We start from the raw sequence: 16,970 nt of genomic DNA on the forward strand, positions 1-16,970 counted from the left end.
ATCTGACTATAAAGACCTGTTCTGCCAGTGTTTCCCAGAGCACAGAGTGCCTCATTTCAGCTCTCCACCCTGAACACCTTTCAGGGCGGCCTTGGCAGTCAGCAGCTGCAGCAGCACATGATTTCATCTTTGTAGAGGTAGATGGCAAATGCCAGTGGAGAGTGTCAGTTGTAGCTGACACACAGACGCTCGGATGTGGAAGGTAATGATCGTCTCGCAGCAACCCAGTGTGGAAGCAGGTGTCCATCATCAGTAGGAGATGGTTAAGTACCTGATGGCATGCCTACCAGGGAGCTCTGGCCAAGTGGTTAGTTACGGGGGCTGACCTGTAAGTGCTGATGCTGCTGTGGGGGTGTCCCCGACGGTCATTGCAAAACGCAGGGTGCAGGACAGTGAGTGTTGGGTGCTGCTATTTGTGTAGAAAATGGTGTGTGTGTAAAACACACGTGTGTGGGCATCTGTGGATAAAATGTCTCTGGAAGAATATACAAGAAACGGATGACCGAAGTCGCTGCTGGCAAGGGGCCCTTTTGTACTGATGTGTTTGAGAATTTTACCAGGTGCTTTTGTGCCTTGTCATTTCTCCACCCACCTTACTGATGATGACAAAGCCAGCCTCCAGTACCCCTCGCCATGATTCAGGTTTCTCTCGGAAGATTTTTTGTTTGTAAACAGAACATCATGTTTATTTCCTGCCATGTCATGCTTTGGCAAAAGTAGACACTTATTTTGAAGAATAAGCTAGCATTGTGGAAAATGGGATATCCACGGAGGTGTATTTAGGTGGTTTCTGTATTAAAAAAAATTTATGCCCTACACTAGGGGAATTATTTGGGCAATTGTTGGTCCATTTATTCATTAATTGAAAATGTTTATTAGGTGCTTCTTGGAGGTGAGGGGGATAGAGTGTCGTATAATGCAGTCGTCGGTGACGGTTATTGTGAAAAAACATTTAGAGTCTTGGGTTAAACAGAGAAAATAAGCAGGATGTAAATAACGTATGTGACATGATTACAACTCTGGAAGGGAAAAAAACCCAAACGGTGACAGTGATTGCCTTAAGGTGCTAGAAATTCTTTGCTTCTCTCTCAGAATTTTAGTATTGCGGTTATATGTGTAACAATGATTTCTGTTAAACATGTCTAAAGTTAATATTATGTCCTTAATTATTTTTCTAGTGATTTTAGTAAGAGAAAATCAATAAATATAGATATCCTTTGTTAAAAGTTCTGTGGAAAAAACCTACTTTCAGCCTTTTCACTTAAAGAGATAACTGTAAATTTCTATAATCTGGATTTTAATTTTAATAGTTGTCTTTACTATAGGGCACCCCACCTATGGGGTAGGTAGGTTTTATTACTCCTGTTTCACAGATGAGGAAATCGAGCCTCACAGAGTAACTTGGTGTGAAAGAGCACCCACCAGGCCTCTGGACATTTCTGTGTGCTCCTGCCCAGGCTCCTCTCACTACGCCCTACTCTATCAAGCCTGTCTCTATCTTTACAGACTTCTGATGCAGTTTATTGTTTACAAGAGTAACATTTATTTTTCTTTACCATTAATTCAGTGTTTTCTCATGGTATTCATTTTTCCCATGGTTGCATAATTTTTTCATCATATTGATAATATCGTAGTCCCTGTAATCACTTTTCTGTTCTTGGGCATTTTCTTTCAGTTTTTATACTTAAAAGAAATATTGCTGTATGTATACTTTTTGTCTTATTTTCATTGTGTAAAACTATGGTGTAAACAAATAAAAATCAGGAGAATTGATATGCACAGAAAAAATCTGCTTTCTCTTTTGGAGAGACCAGGTTAATAAATTATTGGAAATATTATTATGGCTTAAAGGCATGATGTAATCTGATTGCAGTGAGGACCTAAATTTATGATGTCATGGAGACTATCAACTAATCCTGAACTGCATGTGATCACTTTGTGTGTTGGATATTTGAAATTAAGATAAATACATCATGTGTTTCACTTGTGTATTGTGTCGAACTAACAAGTGTGAAGTCTGTTCAGACTTTCATTTCTCCAGTGTGAGCTGGATTTTTTTTTTTTTTTTGCTTCGGTGTTCACATTTTAAAAATAATGCTTTGGACTTAAAAAAGTAAGAAGTTCCACCTGCTGTAGTTAACGTGGCACTTATTTTGCAGGCATGTGGGCACATTCCATGACTGTACAGGATTATCAGGATCTCATAGACCGAGGATGGCGAAGGTAAAGGTCCTTAATATATAGATACTTCTGATATTACTCAGGTTCTTCTTATAATTGAAAAATATTATTTGCCTTTAAAATGTTTTCCTGTTTATTGGCAACAGGTTTAATAAAATTTTTGTCATATTTTGTGTGGAGAGATTTTTTTTTCTCCTTTTAAGGGTGTTTATTAGGAAAATTTCACAAATGTAGAGAGAATGTTACAGTGAACCTCACGTACCTATCACCAAGCTTCAGTTTTTTACATTTTGCCAATCTTGTTTCATCCGTTTTCCTTGCTCCTTTGAATGGACTGAATGTTGGTGTCCCCCGCAAAGTTCATATGTTAAATCCTAACTCCCAGTTTATGGTATTTGGAGGTAGGGCCTTTGGGAGGTGATTGGATGAAGATGGATTGGATGAAGATTGGATGAATGGGATTCTAGTGCCCTTATAAAACAGACCACAGAGAGCTCCCTTGTCCCTTCTGCCATGTGAGGATACATAGAAAAGGTGAGCCAGGAAGCTTGTCTTCACCTGACATCACATCTGCTGGCACCTTGATCTTGGACTTCCCGACCTCCAGAACTATGGAGGAGTAAATTTCTGTTGTTTACAAGCCACTCAATCGATGGCATTTTGTCACAGCAGCCCCAGCAGAATAAGATACTCCTCCCCCTTCCCTCCTCCCACAAAATTAAAGCAAATTTCAGGTATCATGTCATTATACTTATATTAAGTATGCATTTCAAAGAGAGAAGGATTTTTTTTCTTTCTTGACGTAGCCACAATATCATTACTGTACTTTCCAAATTTAATAATAATTATTTGATGTCACCTGTTACCTAGTTTTGATTAGATTTTCTGCTTGTCTCAAAAAAATTTTTTTACGGTTGGTTTATTTGAATCAGGATTCCCTTAAGGTCCACACATTGCCTTTGGTAGCTAAGTTTTTATAGCAGCTATTTTTATGTGGGTGATTTTATGTAGGTAAGATTCCTTACATAAGTGTGAGCAGTATTAAGTGCCCTGTGCCAGTACTCCCCAGAAGTCATGGGATTGAGCACAGTAAATGAAACTTCACAGCTTTCCTTAAATGTAATAGTGACGCCCAAAATGTAGATAGATGTAGGTCAGGTGTTGAGGGACTTTGTGTGCCATGATAAGGAGATTTTGCTTTTTTTTAACAGTACAGGGGGGCTATTGAAGGCTTTTATGTCAGAGAGAAAAGTGATGGAGTTTGTGATTTGGAAATGATCATTCCGATAGCAGAGAGGTATCTGAGTGGGTGACTCTGAAGGCAGGAAGATTAGTTCCAGAGATTATTGCAGTGTCCAGATCTGAGATGGTGGGGACCGACGTCATGGTCAGTAGCTGAGACTGTAGCTTAGGAGATGGATCGGAGGGGATAGATTTATGAGACATTTTGGAAGTAGATCACTTGCTGGCAGGATATGGAGGTGCATTAGAAGGAAGAGTCTAGGAGGATTCCCAGGTTTTCGGCTCGGGAACTGAACACGTGTGTTTGCTAGGGCTGCCATAACAAAGTACCACAGATTGGGCAGCCTGAGCAAGAGAAATTTATTTTCTCATGATTCTGGAGGCTGAAAGTCCAAAATCCAGGTCTCCAGAGCTTTGTTTTTTCCTGAAGCCTCTCTCCTTGGTTTGCACCTGGCTGCCTTCTTGCTGTGTGCTCACGTGGTCCTTTCTCTTCCTGTGTGCATCCCTAGTGTTTTGTTTAGTGTTTCTTTTTATGTCGTTTCCTTTTCTGATAAGGATACCAGTCAGATTGGACTAGAGCACGTTTAAATCTGGACAGAATTCAGCTTGTAATGTCATGACTCTGCGTTAACGGAAATCTGGAAGGCATGGAAAGGATCAGATTGGTTTGGGGGTACATCGTGCTGGTGCCCATGGAACCCCCAAGTGTGGATGTCATAGGCAGCAGCACGCATCAGTCGCACAGCATCCTGGGCAGTTTTCTCTGATTGCCCTTTTGGTATTGAGGGTGTGGGTGGAAGGGATTGATCGAGGCGTGGAAGGGATTGCAGATGCAGATGGGAGGGTAGTTGAGCTGATTAACTGTGAAGTACATACATAAAGGTTTAGGAAAGAAAAACCTGGACTCTGGTCCTTGGTATACCCACGTTGCAAGATCATTTAGCTTATGAAAAGTAACTAAACCTAAGTGTGTTTTTACACTGTTGATTAGATTTTTACCCCAGTTAATTTTCTACTCCTGTACTAATCTACTTTGCTACATAAGAGAAATGTGTACGAAATTAACAAAACTTTTATAATTTTAGAAGCGGGAAATATGTGTACAAACCTGTCATGAATCAAACATGTTGTCCTCAGTACACAATAAGGTAAGAATTTTGATTAATGTATTCTATTAATATGAAGATTGTGTATAATTTTTTAGTAGAATCTTGCCTTTTTAAGTATCTGTTTCTGTTCTAGGTAGACATTCTTTATAAAGAAATGCAAACATGTTTTTTTCTACATACTGATGCTATATTCATATGCTGATCAGTAGCTTTTAATAATACTGCTTGGGTCAGATATAAATATAATATGAAAAAAATACTGTTTAGCAATTTAGTCAATATACATGAAATATTGGGAGAATATTGGCAAATACTGAAATCATAGATATAAAATTTTTATCAGTTTAGCTTAGGGCTTTCCAGTTCTCTAGTGTATTACTTGACAAATCTCCATCTATTCAGAGTCTAGTTTTCTTCACTGGAAGACTCAAACTAAGAAGTCTGTTTTCCTACAGAGTGTTTGCTTGATTTTTCTTAACGTTTTGTGTTTCCCTTGTGTCCCCCCACTGCCCCCCGCAATGTGGAAGGATTTTTCCCTTCTTCTCTGATTATGAAGGTCCGCCCCTCTCTTCTCCCTCATCTTCCTCCTCTTTGCTTCCCTTTTACCCTTCTTCTGGTAGAAAATAGGGAAAGTATGTTAACATTGTGAGGGGTATGTCTTCAGTTTCAATGTGTATGTATACTCTAGATAAAAAAGCAGACACAGTTGTATCCGTCTCGCTTGGCTGGTCCTCACAGCTGTCTCCCCTAGTTACTCTTCACTCTTGGGGTTGTAGACTGTTTCGAGAACTTGACAGTTGCAGATCCTCTCTGCAGCGAAACAAAACAAAACGAGACAGGGAGCTTATAGGCAAAAATAACATAACATTTAACATACTAATTTTAGGGTGGTCACTGACTTTGAAAATTCACTGATTCCTGGTTAAGAATCCTTGCTCTTATCTAACTGGTCAAGGGACTGGTACAATAACGAGAAAAGATGGATGTCTGGTTTGCTGACAGCATCTCATTTAGTATAAAATGACAGAGTAGCTCTTTCAGCTTTAGTGGTTATGAAGTGGTGACATCTTCAAAGACAGAAGTCATTTTCCTTCAGATAACAGTTTATTATTGGATTGTGGCTAGGATTCTGTTCAAATAAATCTGAAGTTGATTGGTCTGAACCCTGAGAATCTCATCTGAAAAGGCCAGTTTCAGTGGGCAAAGAAAAAGATGAAAGCATCTGTAATTTATTGGGTGCCTGCCTCATACAAAGCACTGTTTCAGGTTTGTTGCCTTTATGAAAAGGAATTCAATTAACATTGCAAGACAAAGTAATTATGAAATGTACTTTTTTTTTGCATTTTATAATTTTACATGGAATCAAACATTTCCTGAATTGTTATTCCTCTTTTCTTTTAAACACTGTACACATGAGTGGAACCTTTTTTTTGGTTATTTATTTATTTATTTGGCTGCGCCAGGTCTTAGTTGCGGCACATGGGATCTTCATTACAGTGCGGGATCTCCATTGCCGCATGCGGGATCTTTAGTTGTGGTGTGCGAACTCTTAGTTGCGGCATGAATGCGGGATCTAGTTCACTGACCAGGGGTCAAACCTGGGACCCCTGCATTGAGAGCGCAGAGTCTTAACCATTGGACTGCCAGGGAAGTCCTGAATTGTTGCTCTATACAGCTTCATTTTATATGTTGATCTTTTGGAGTCATTTTGCATATTCTTTTGGTTATTGTACTTTGTTTGCTATAGTGGTTGCAGTGAGGCCTCATGTAAAGGCAAGGTGGTCTAGCCTGCAACTTAGCTTCTTGTTAGGCAGATGCTAGGACCTGCCCAGTATGTGAGTAAAAACGAGGATGAGCTTCTGTGTCTATGAGGTTTTTTTTTATTTTAATTTTTATCAGTATTGTATATGCTAATGATTTAAAGAATCAAATAGTTCTATAAAGCTTATTTTGCAAAATAATCAGTCCTCTGAATCATCACCCCCCTCCCAATCTCATTTTCTGTTTCCTGGTGTAGTCACTTTCAAATCATTTAACTGATTCTTTTGGTTTTTCATCTTTCTATCTTTAGGTAACATACTTATATAATTATAATACTTGAGTTTTAACAAATTGGTTTTCTCTATCATCTCTGGGCTTCTCTCTTTGAAAGATAAGGATTTAACTTTATTTCACCCCTCTTCCTCTGTCACAGTCCATCTCCTATTTGTCCTTATCCCCAGCTTCCCAAATTAGAAATGTTACCATTTTGGATAGATGTAGTCACCTCGTTATGACTGTGTAAATAGGCTTCCCAGCTCAGCCACATAGTAGTCCGTGGTTACTTTTCCTTTCCGGCACAAGTTTTTACTTTCCCTGGTGTTGATCATTGCCATTTTTGTTTGCATAGTCTTGTAGGTATCTATATCCGGTTTATCTAGAAATGCTCCCTTAGAGATGTAAATTTCCTCTTGGTATGTTTAGATGCTTCAGGTACTCTATCATTTTTATCTTCTTGATGCAAATCTCTTGTGGAATCTTCTGACGTGCAGTGATCTGGATAGGTTGCCTCTATGCTTGATGCATCACTCTCATCCTGGGATGTCTTTTTTACTGTCATCTTGAGGACTTTATTTGGGTTTCAATTTGGATCTTGTCTCTTCAACTCTCTTTCTTGTATTATTTCTTCATTTTAGTGAAGCATATCTTCTAATAGCTTCTTGAAAAAAGTGCATAAGAGGTAAGTTTTTTGAGACTTTGTGTGTCTGAAATGTTTTCATTGACTACTCACACTTAACTTACAGTTTGGCTCACTGTAGGAGTGTAGATTGAAAATAATTTTCCTTTAGAATTTTGAAAGCTTTGCTCCATTGTTGTCTTATTGCTGTTGAGCATCCAGTGGCATTCAGATTCTTGTTCCTTTGTCCAAAATGTGTTCTTTCTCTTTGGAAGTTTTTTTGTCTTCAATATTCTGATGTTTCATAGTATGTTTGGCAGTGAGTCTATTTTCACTCATTGCATATGGACTTGAGGGGCCCTTATCTAAGGGCTCCTCCTATCATATCCTTTGGTTCAGGGAAATTTTCTTGTATTATTTTGTTGATCCTCTCCTTTCCATTTCTTCTTTCTCTTCTCTAATGTCTGTATTCAGTCAGATGTTGGACCTATTAGACTGGTACTGTAATTTTTTTTTCTCATTTTTCTGTTCCTTTTGTGAGATTTCCTCAACTTATTTTCTGAGTCTGCTGTGTTCTGTTTAACTTTTAATTTCTTCTATTATATTTTTACTTCTAAGAGGGATTTTTTTCTTGGACTCTTAAATTTTTTTTAAGATTCCCTTCTTCCTGTATGCTCTGTATCTATATCCTCCAAGTTACTTTCTCCAAGTTTTTGGCACCTATCTTTGTTTTAGAGGCTCTCAAGTGTCTAAGTGATTCCAACCTTCCAGTGTCCCACTGGAAATTTTATATACCCTGGTGGGTCTTGTTTACTGTGGGCTTTAAGTAGGGTAATCTGGCTAGCCTGTTCTTTGGGAGAATATCTGAGGTCAGTATTTTTAGTTCTGATCACATTCTGCAAAGAAAGTATCCTCTGCTGATGTTCTAGGGCTAGGTTGGAGAAGTGGGTCATGGAGGTCTCAACATTCAGCATGCAGACTTCTGTTTAAGCTTATTGTTTGCAGTGCACTTCCATTCCTTTCAGCTGTGCCTGTTTCCCTCGCATAAGAGACCTTATTTTTACTCTTTCTGGAAAGTTTGCAATTTTATGCTGGGTTGTATAGAGAGTCATATGTGCAGAGTGGCGGAAGAATGTCAGAGTGGGGGAGAGTATCAGATATATAACAAAACAGACTTTGAAGGGATCTTCCTATTTTTAGACCTACTTTCACTCTTATCTCCCAAGGTATCCCTGAGACTTCTAGGGGTAATGTAGAGAAAATTGGATATCTTTTTGGCTTTTCTCACTGTTGGCTTAGGATTCAACTTTCTTTGGTCTGCTAAGTCAGTTAGCACTTTTGTACATCTGCTTTCTAGCTTTCAACATTTCTCCCATTATTTTTTTTCCTAGTGGTTCACATCTTTTTCTTTTTTTAATCCTTTAACTGTATTTTAGTGAATTTAGGGTGGAATTAGAGGCTATATTAAGCCCATCTTTACCCAGAAATCCCAAGCATGAGCTTTGCCTCATTGTACTATTATCCAGAACTGATTTTATTTCTTCACAGTTTGAGTTCACTTTTTAAATATTTATTTTGCTTTCCTAGGTGCCGACCTTTACAGTTTCAGCCATCAAAATCTCACAAGAAGGTTTTGAAAAAAATGTTGAAATTTCTGGCTAAAGGGGAAATTTCAAAAGGAAATTGTAAGGGTAAGATGAGATGGGGATCTAAAAACTATTTACCTTAAATAGATGTTTCTTTCCAAGGTTCTCACTTTGAGTCATTTCTTAGATAGGGGAAGGAGGTCCCACTACAGTCAGGTACTGCTGTTACTGTCGTGATGATGACTGCCCTTAGCACTGCTGTGGCTATTACCGCTGGCCCCCACATCAAGGATATGGGGAATATATGCCAGGGAAAGTCTAGCTGGGGAAGAAGAAAGGACCGTTTTAAAGATGGGATTTCCTGGAGTTTATTGAAATTTTAGTTTTCACAGTTCTTTGAGAACTCTTAATTTTATTTGATCCTGATAGTATCCTTATGAAGTAAATAGAAAGTGATACTGTCTCTGGAGAAATAGGTGCTTATATCCAACTTACACAAGACTGCATAATCATTTACAATGCTGAGTAAAGCTCAGAGTTTTCATGTTTGAGTAAGGTTTTCAGTAAATTATGTTGCCTGAAGTTGTGTCTTATTTTCTGATGAATTTTGAATTGCGAGTGAATTTCCTAAAAGATAATTAGCAACATTTAATTAACTTGGGTTTTGTTTTGTTTTTTTTTTTTTGGGCACACGGGCTTAGTTGCTCCGTGGCATGTGGGATCTTCCTGGAGCTGGGATCGAACCCGTGACCTCTGCATTGGCAGGCGGATTCTTAACCACTGCGCCACCTAGGAAGCCCCTGATTAACTTGGGTTATAGATACTTTGCTTTTTCAGTTTTTCTCAGTGTTTTTGCTGCCTTTTTTTTTTTTTTTTTGAACATTTTCCTGCAGACACTACCTAATACATGACCACAGATTTGGGAATGCCACCATTCTTAGAGCTCTTTCTCACTTCTGCCATAGGAAATGCCTAACCCTGGGAGCCTCCCACCCCAGTCTTAGCTTGTTAATTCATTCCCCAAGTATGTTTTGAATGCCTACAGTGTCCTAGTCCCTCTTTTAAGCACTGGAGATACAGAGGCCAGCAAAACAGGTATGTTCTTTGCCCTCATGCTCTGTCCTTAAAAGAGCATAATTCAGGACAACTTGGAGCAGACTGGACAGAGCCGGGGGCAACAAAAGAGGCTCTGGGTCATATTGGAAACATCAGAATTTTGGTGTAGCTCTGTTTAGTATTGTCGGTATATAACCTTAAAGGTTAAACAGATTTTCTTGGTAAGTCAGTATAAAATTTTTTTCAGCAGCCGGGAATCATGTTCTGAGTTTCTAAAATTAATACTCAGGTAAGTTTTGAGGATGCTGTCCATTTGTAAATTGAGGGTTGCCTGTTTCTTTTATGCAGCTTTTACGTTTTGCTTCTTACTTGACTTGTAGGCTTCTGAATTACTTATGTTTGGAACTTAATTCATAGGAGTGATGTACTCATTAGGCTAAGAGACTAAACAGCTGTAACAAAGAGACACCAAAATACAATGACTAAAAAATGATAGAAGTCTGTTTCATCCCTCATGTGATAGTCCAGTGTGGGTGTTCCAGGTTGGCCTGCAGCCCTGCTCCTGTACCCCGCCCCCTCCCGCCCCAAGCCATTCTGGGACTCTGTTCAACATGTGATTTCCAAGGTTGCTCTGGCTTTTACTGATCCAGCCAGTGGGGAGGGGAAGAGGTGGAAGTTCAGCATCACAAATTTCCTTTAAAACACATTAGTCAGAATTGAACATGTCCGTTTGGTTCTGTTCCATTGGCGGGAGCTTGGCTATAACTCGTGGAGGGGCTGGTGCGTTCCCTTGTCGAGGCGCAAGTCTTAACCATAGCCCTGACTTTGGAAGATGGGAGAATGGATTTGGTGGACATTCAGTAGGCTCTACCACATTGGATAAAAGAGGGGCATTTTTTCCCTATGTGAATCTTAATTGTGTCAAATGGCTTGGCTGATGGACTGATTTCTTTTGGTTTATAGATGAGCCCATGGAGCCCACCATGGAGGATGCTGTGGCTGGAGACTTTGCATTAATAAATAAATTGGATATACAGTGTGACCTTAAAACGCTCAGTGATGACCTCAAAGAGAGCTTAGAGAGTGAAGAGAAGAAGAAAGCAAAGAGCCCAAAGAAGGAAGAATGGAATGAATTAACCCAGTCACAGGATATGGAAGAGAAGTTGGGCTCTGGTGAACCGTCACATTCAGTTAAAGTACATACAGTTCCTCAGCCAGGTAGGGAAAGTTTGTTATCAGGCCACATTAAAGTCATATTAAATGATTTTCTTTGTGCTTGAGACATTGTAATCCCTGGGCCCTCTCATGAGCTAAAAAAGTGAATTACTCATGAAATCTGTAATAGATCCCTGTTTTATACACCTTGTTATTACCTGGATTTAGATGAACAAATCGTTTAAAAAGCCTGAAATAATAACCTTACTATCCCCTAACACAGACATTTTAAAAGAGTTCCATTTCTTTTTACTACCTGAAGAGGCTTGAGTATCAAAGTTTTGTCAGTGAGAAGGTATGGTGCTAAACATTTTTATTTTCAGTGTTAAGTGAGACAAAGTAAATTTTAGATACAGTTGTCCAAAATATAGTCATTTAAAAATTCTTCCGTTTATCATTAGATTTTTCTATGTAATCAAAATTAATTTTAGTTTGAAAATTTCCAGATTAAAAAAAAAATTTCCAGGGAGTTCCTGGTTGCCTAGTGGTTAGGATTCTGAACTCTCACTGACATGGCCTGGATTCAGTCCCTGGTCGGGGAACTGAGATCCCACAAGCTATGCAGCCCAAAAAAGAAAAAAATTTCTACATTTTTATATTTAATTTCACCTTTAATACGGTGAGACCTCTTTCTGTATCATCACTTATAAAAGAATTAGTCTTAGAAGACTTATCAACATTAAATGGGTTTACTATATGTATGTGCACATGTATGTATGACTTGCAGAACTATTTCATTAAATGTCAATTTGCATAGTTATGCTTCAGTTCTTGGATTTGTTCTTACATTTATTTATACAAAGTAATCCAAGGGAGAGATTTTTTTAGTATTATTTTAGTTTTTTGTTTATATTATAAGTTACATGTGTTAAAGCACAGAAAACTTTGCATTTTTATTGAATAGTTTTTTTTTTAATGTAAAGATTTCATGGCATGTAAATTGTTGGTCTGAGATTTCATCCTAATTGATAAGAATAGTCCAATAAAATATTTTGAATGGTTTAGATAATTTCTTTCAACTCTTACTCTCTTGGGCATTAAGGTCAGTTTGTATACTAGTTTTATTTATTTTTTATTATCATTTTTAAAATTTTTTTTAATTTTTCTTTACCATAAACTGCATATATTTAGAGTATACAATTTGGTATCCCAATCTCCCAATTCATTCCCCCCCCAACCCTCCCCGCTTTCCCCACTTGGTGTCCATATGTTTGTTCTCTACATCTGTGTCTCTATTTCTGCCTTGCAAACCGGTTGATTTGTACCATTTTTCTATAGTCCACATATATGTGTTAATATACAATATTTTTCTCTTTCTGACTCACTTCACTCTGTATGACAGTCTCTAGGTCCATCCATGTCTCTAAAAATGTCCCAGTTTCATTGCTTTTTACAGCTGAGTAATATTCCATTGTATGTATGTACCACATCTTCTTTATCCATTCATCTGTTGATGGACATTTAGGTTGCTTCCATGTCCTGGCTATTGTAAATAGTGCTGCATTGAACATTGGAGTGCATGTGTCTTTTTGAATTATGGTGTTCTCTGGATATATGCCCAGTAGTGGGATTGCTGCGTCATATGGTAGTTCTAGTTTTAGTTTTGCAAGGAACCTCCATACTCTTTTTCCATAGTGGCTGTATCAATTTACATTCCCACCAGCAATGCAAGAGCGTTCCTTTTTCGCCACACCCTCTCCAGCATTTACTGTTTGTCGATTTTCTGATGATGCCCATTCTAACCGGTGTGAGGTGATACCTCATTGTAGTTTTGATTTGCATTTCTCTAATAATTAGTGATGTTGAGCAGCTTTTCATTTGCCTCTTGGCCATCTGTATGTCTTCTTTGGAGAAATGCCTATTTAGGTCTTCTGCCCATTTTTTGATTGGGTTGTTTGTTTTTTTGATATTGAGCTGGATGAACTGTTTATATATTTTGGAGATTAGTCCTTTGTTGATTCGTTTGCAAATAATTTTTCCCATTCTGAGGGTTGTCTTTTCATCTTGCTTATAGTTTCCTTTGCTGTGCAGAAGCTTTGAAGTTTCATTAGGTCCCACTTATTTATTTTTGTTTTTATTTCCATTATTCTAGGGGGTGGATCAGAAAAGATCTTGCTGTTATTTACGTCAAAGAGTGTTCTTCCTATGTTTTCCTCTAGGAGTTGTGTAGTGTCTGGCCTTACATTTAGGTCTTTAATCCATTTTGAGTTTATTTTTGTGTATGGTGTTAGGAAGTGTTCTAATTCCGTTCTTTTACATGTAGCTGTCCAGTTTTCCCAGCACCACTTACTGAAGAGGCTGCCTTTTCTCCATTGTATATCCTTGCCTCCTTTGTCATAGATTAGTTGACCGTAGTTTATCTCTGGGCTTTCTATCCTGTTCCATTGATCTATATTTCTGTTTTTGTGCCAGTACCATACTGTCTTGATCACTGAGGCCTTGTAGTATAGCCTGAAGTCGGGAAGCCTGGTTCCCCCAACTCTGTCTTTCCTTCTCAAGATTGCTTTGGCGATTCGGGGTCTTTTGCGTTTCCATACAAATGGTAAAATTTCTTGTTCTAGTTCTGTGAAAAATGCCATTGGTAATTTGATGGAGATTGCATTGAATCTGTAAATTGCTTTTGGTAATATAGTCAGTAATAAGGTCAGTTTGTATACTAGCTTTATTTTTATTATAAAAATTACTTTGTAAAACCTTCATTTTGAAGAATTTCAGACAAATGTAGACTGAATATTGTAACGAATTTCCATGTACCCTACCCTCATTTAAAACAATTATTGACTCATGATGGCCACTCTTTTTTTCTTCTAGTTTTGTTGGGATATAATTGAAATACAGCACTGGATAAGTCTAAGGTGTACAGCATAATGATTTGACTTACATCATGAAGTGATTATAGCAATAAATTTAGTACTCATCATCTCAGATGGGTAGGAAGTTAAAGAAATAGAAAAAAATTTTTTTTCATGTGAAAAGAACTCAGGATTTATTCTCTTAACAGCTTTCATATATAACATACAGCAGTGTTAATTATATTTATCGTGCTGTACATTAGATCCCAGGTATCGATGCTTATTTATCTTATAACTGGAAATTTATACCTTTTGACTTGCCTTCATCTAGTCTCCCCCTTGACCACGAATCTGATCTCTTTTTCTATTAGCTTGTTTGTCTATTGTTTTTGACATGATTGCCACTCTTCTGTATTCATATCCAGTTCCCCCTTCTGGTACGGTATTGAAGGAAATTCCATACATTATGTCATCCTATATTTCAGAATGCATTTCTAAAAGCTAAGTACTTTAAAAAACATATTCACAATACCATTATTGCACCCAAGTAGAATTCCTTGATGTTGCTGAATATCTATTATTTAAAGTTGTAATTTTTAAGCATTTGTTTGCCTTGTGATCCAGATAATATCCACATATTGTAATAGGATGATAAATTTAAAAAAATCTCTTTAGATTTATGGGTCCCTATTTCATCCCTGTCACTTTTTATTTATTTGTTTTTTTTATTGGCCGTGTCGGGTCTTTTTTGCTGTGTGCGGGATTTTTTTTAGTTGCGGTGAGTGGGGGCTACTCTTCATTGTGGTGCGCGGGCTCCTCATTTCTGTGGCTTCTCTTGTTGCGGAGCACAGGCTCTAGGCACGTGGGCTTCAGTAGTTGGAGCACATGGGCTCAATAGTTGTGGCTCACGGGCTCTAAAGCACAGGCTCAATAGTTGTGGCGCATGGGCTTAGTTGCTCTGCGGCACGTGGGATCTTCCTGGAGCAGGGATTGAGCCCATGTCCCCTGCATTGGCAGGCGGATTCTTAACCACTGCGCCACCTAGGAAGCCCCATCCCTGTCACTTTTTAATTTGTTGTTTATTTGTTGGAGAAACTGGGTTGTTTGTTCGGGGTTGTTGGTTCTGCTCTCTGTATTTAACCCATTACATCTGCAGTGCATTTTAACATGTTCTTCTGCCCACCTGTAAATTGATAGTTGACCTAGCACCTTGATCAGATTCAAGATTAAATTATTGCTTGTTTTTGTTTTTTGGAGGGAGGCAAGTCTTAAATCAGATTCAAGTTCAAATTATTCACTTGAGGATTCGTAAGGATTTGAGCATTACTTCATGAGTGGTGGGCTGTTGTTTCCAGAGACATATAATGTCTGGGTGCCTTTTTTTTTTTTTTCTTAGTGCTAATAGCCATAGGTGGTCAATGTTTAAATCCATCAATCTGTTAGATATTGTATCATTCATTCTTTATTTACTGACTGGAATACTTCTTTAAAGAGTACATCCCCTTCGTCCATTTGCTTCCCATTAGATAAATTCTTGATTCTTGCATTTTATTTTCCATTCTTCAAAATAATATATTCTAACAGTGACCAATTAATTTTTTTATTTTTTATTTTTGGTATCATTGTGAACTCATGGATCTAAACACGTTTGCTGAGTTATAATTCTTTGCTCCTATGGGAGCTTCTCTAAGTTGCTTCTGAGTCTTTGATACAGTCATAGTAGTCTTGACAGTTTCCTTGCTGCCTAATACGACATGATGCTCCTGGATCATCTTGTACAGCCATTTCTTCAAGGAGTCCTGGTCCCTTTTGATGGGAAATGGTACTTGTAGATAACAAACTAGATTAGAGGAGGCCATTATTGCTAGTGGCTTGGTCATTGTTTTTCTAGTTCAGTGAATAGGCTTAAGAGTTCATGAGTTCATGTTGATATTTTCAGTTCAAATTCAGGACTATAGTAATTTACTCTTTTTTGTTTCACATTTGTCTCTTGTTTCTTCTGCACTGAGAAAGGTAGTTCTCAAGGACATGGGGGATGGTGGTATTAGATTGTACTATCACAGGTATGCATTGCTTCATCCCACGTTACACAATAGTTTTAGAATTATAATACTAACCTTACTTCCAGCAGTGTGGTTACTGAAACATTTAAATTTTTTTTTGTTTTTTTCCCTCTTAGGACATTTCTCATTAAGAGTGTGAGGCTATTCTTTTAAAATATAGAAATCTTTGGATTTTCTCTGGAAACTATTTTCATTTTATTTAAACAGTATTAAAAGCATATTTCCTTGAACTTAATAAGAAATTATTTAGGTCTATCTACTGAATTCTGTTAAAAACACTTGGGACTAATCTAGGATTCTGTAGTAGTTTGAACCTCCGTGGATATAGGGTTGGTGTGGTGTACTGACTTTATACTGATGATCTATTTTCATTCTGCTGAAGGAATGTATTGATTTGGGGAAAACTGTATCCTCTAAATAAACTGAAATCCTAATTTGCTGTCCATTGCAGTTTGCAGTGTGATAGGACATAAATGTAGTGTGAAACAACCATGGTAAGGATTGCTTAGTCCAGTGAATTAATTAGTGTAAAGATGACGTAGGTAGTCTTTCATTAAAATACTGAAAAGTTGTTTCTCAGTTTACTTTAGATAATTTCATAATTTGTTCATAATTTTAAAACTTTGATAGGGAATGTAATTTTGAGTAACTATTAGAAAGTGCAGGTATTTTTCCTTAGTACCAGTTACCGGATGGCTATATAGGTGACACATTGTTTTAGGTATTGGTGTTACATATAATAGTTAATAAAATAGATGACCCTTAATTGAACAATGGATATGCTTTTATGCACACGCGTTCACTCATTTAATCCTTAGGAACTCCACAGTTAGGACTGGTTATTATCTTTCTTGTACATGTAAGGAAACATGCCCAAGGTCGTCTAGCCAGGTGTGACAGAGCTGACCTCAGGTAGCCCATGTCAGAGTGTGTGTTCTTGACCAATGTGCTGTTGTATCTCTCAGGACAAATTTGAGAAAAGACACATTCCCTGGCCAAAGAAAATGAATTTGCTAAGGCAACAGAATGATGGCTAATTATAGAATTTGTTTTTTGTTATTGGTTTATTA

At 37.8% G+C, this 16,970-nt stretch overlaps 1 protein-coding gene across 7 annotated transcripts in view; it reads left to right on the top strand.

Annotated features, from left to right (window-relative positions):
* Positions 1–16,970, top strand: part of ATE1 (arginyltransferase 1) — a 157,358-nt gene that overhangs the window by 7,508 nt on the left and 132,880 nt on the right. For 5 of the 7 annotated variants that reach the window (XM_057734485.1, XM_057734478.1, XM_057734483.1 and 2 more), the window contains exons 2-5: positions 2,160–2,223; positions 4,509–4,571; positions 8,776–8,879; positions 10,794–11,048. In XM_057734485.1, coding sequence (XP_057590468.1) covers positions 2,160–2,223; positions 4,509–4,571; positions 8,776–8,879; positions 10,794–11,048 — 486 coding nt within the window. Of the gene's footprint in view, positions 1–2,159; positions 2,224–4,508; positions 4,572–8,775; positions 8,880–10,793; positions 11,049–16,970 lie in introns of those variants that run through there. The other 2 variants (XM_057734479.1, XM_057734484.1) reach the window with 2 other exon arrangements.

Source organism: Hippopotamus amphibius, chromosome 5, assembly GCF_030028045.1.
Source record: "Hippopotamus amphibius kiboko isolate mHipAmp2 chromosome 5, mHipAmp2.hap2, whole genome shotgun sequence".
NCBI lineage: Eukaryota > Metazoa > Chordata > Mammalia > Artiodactyla > Hippopotamidae > Hippopotamus > Hippopotamus amphibius.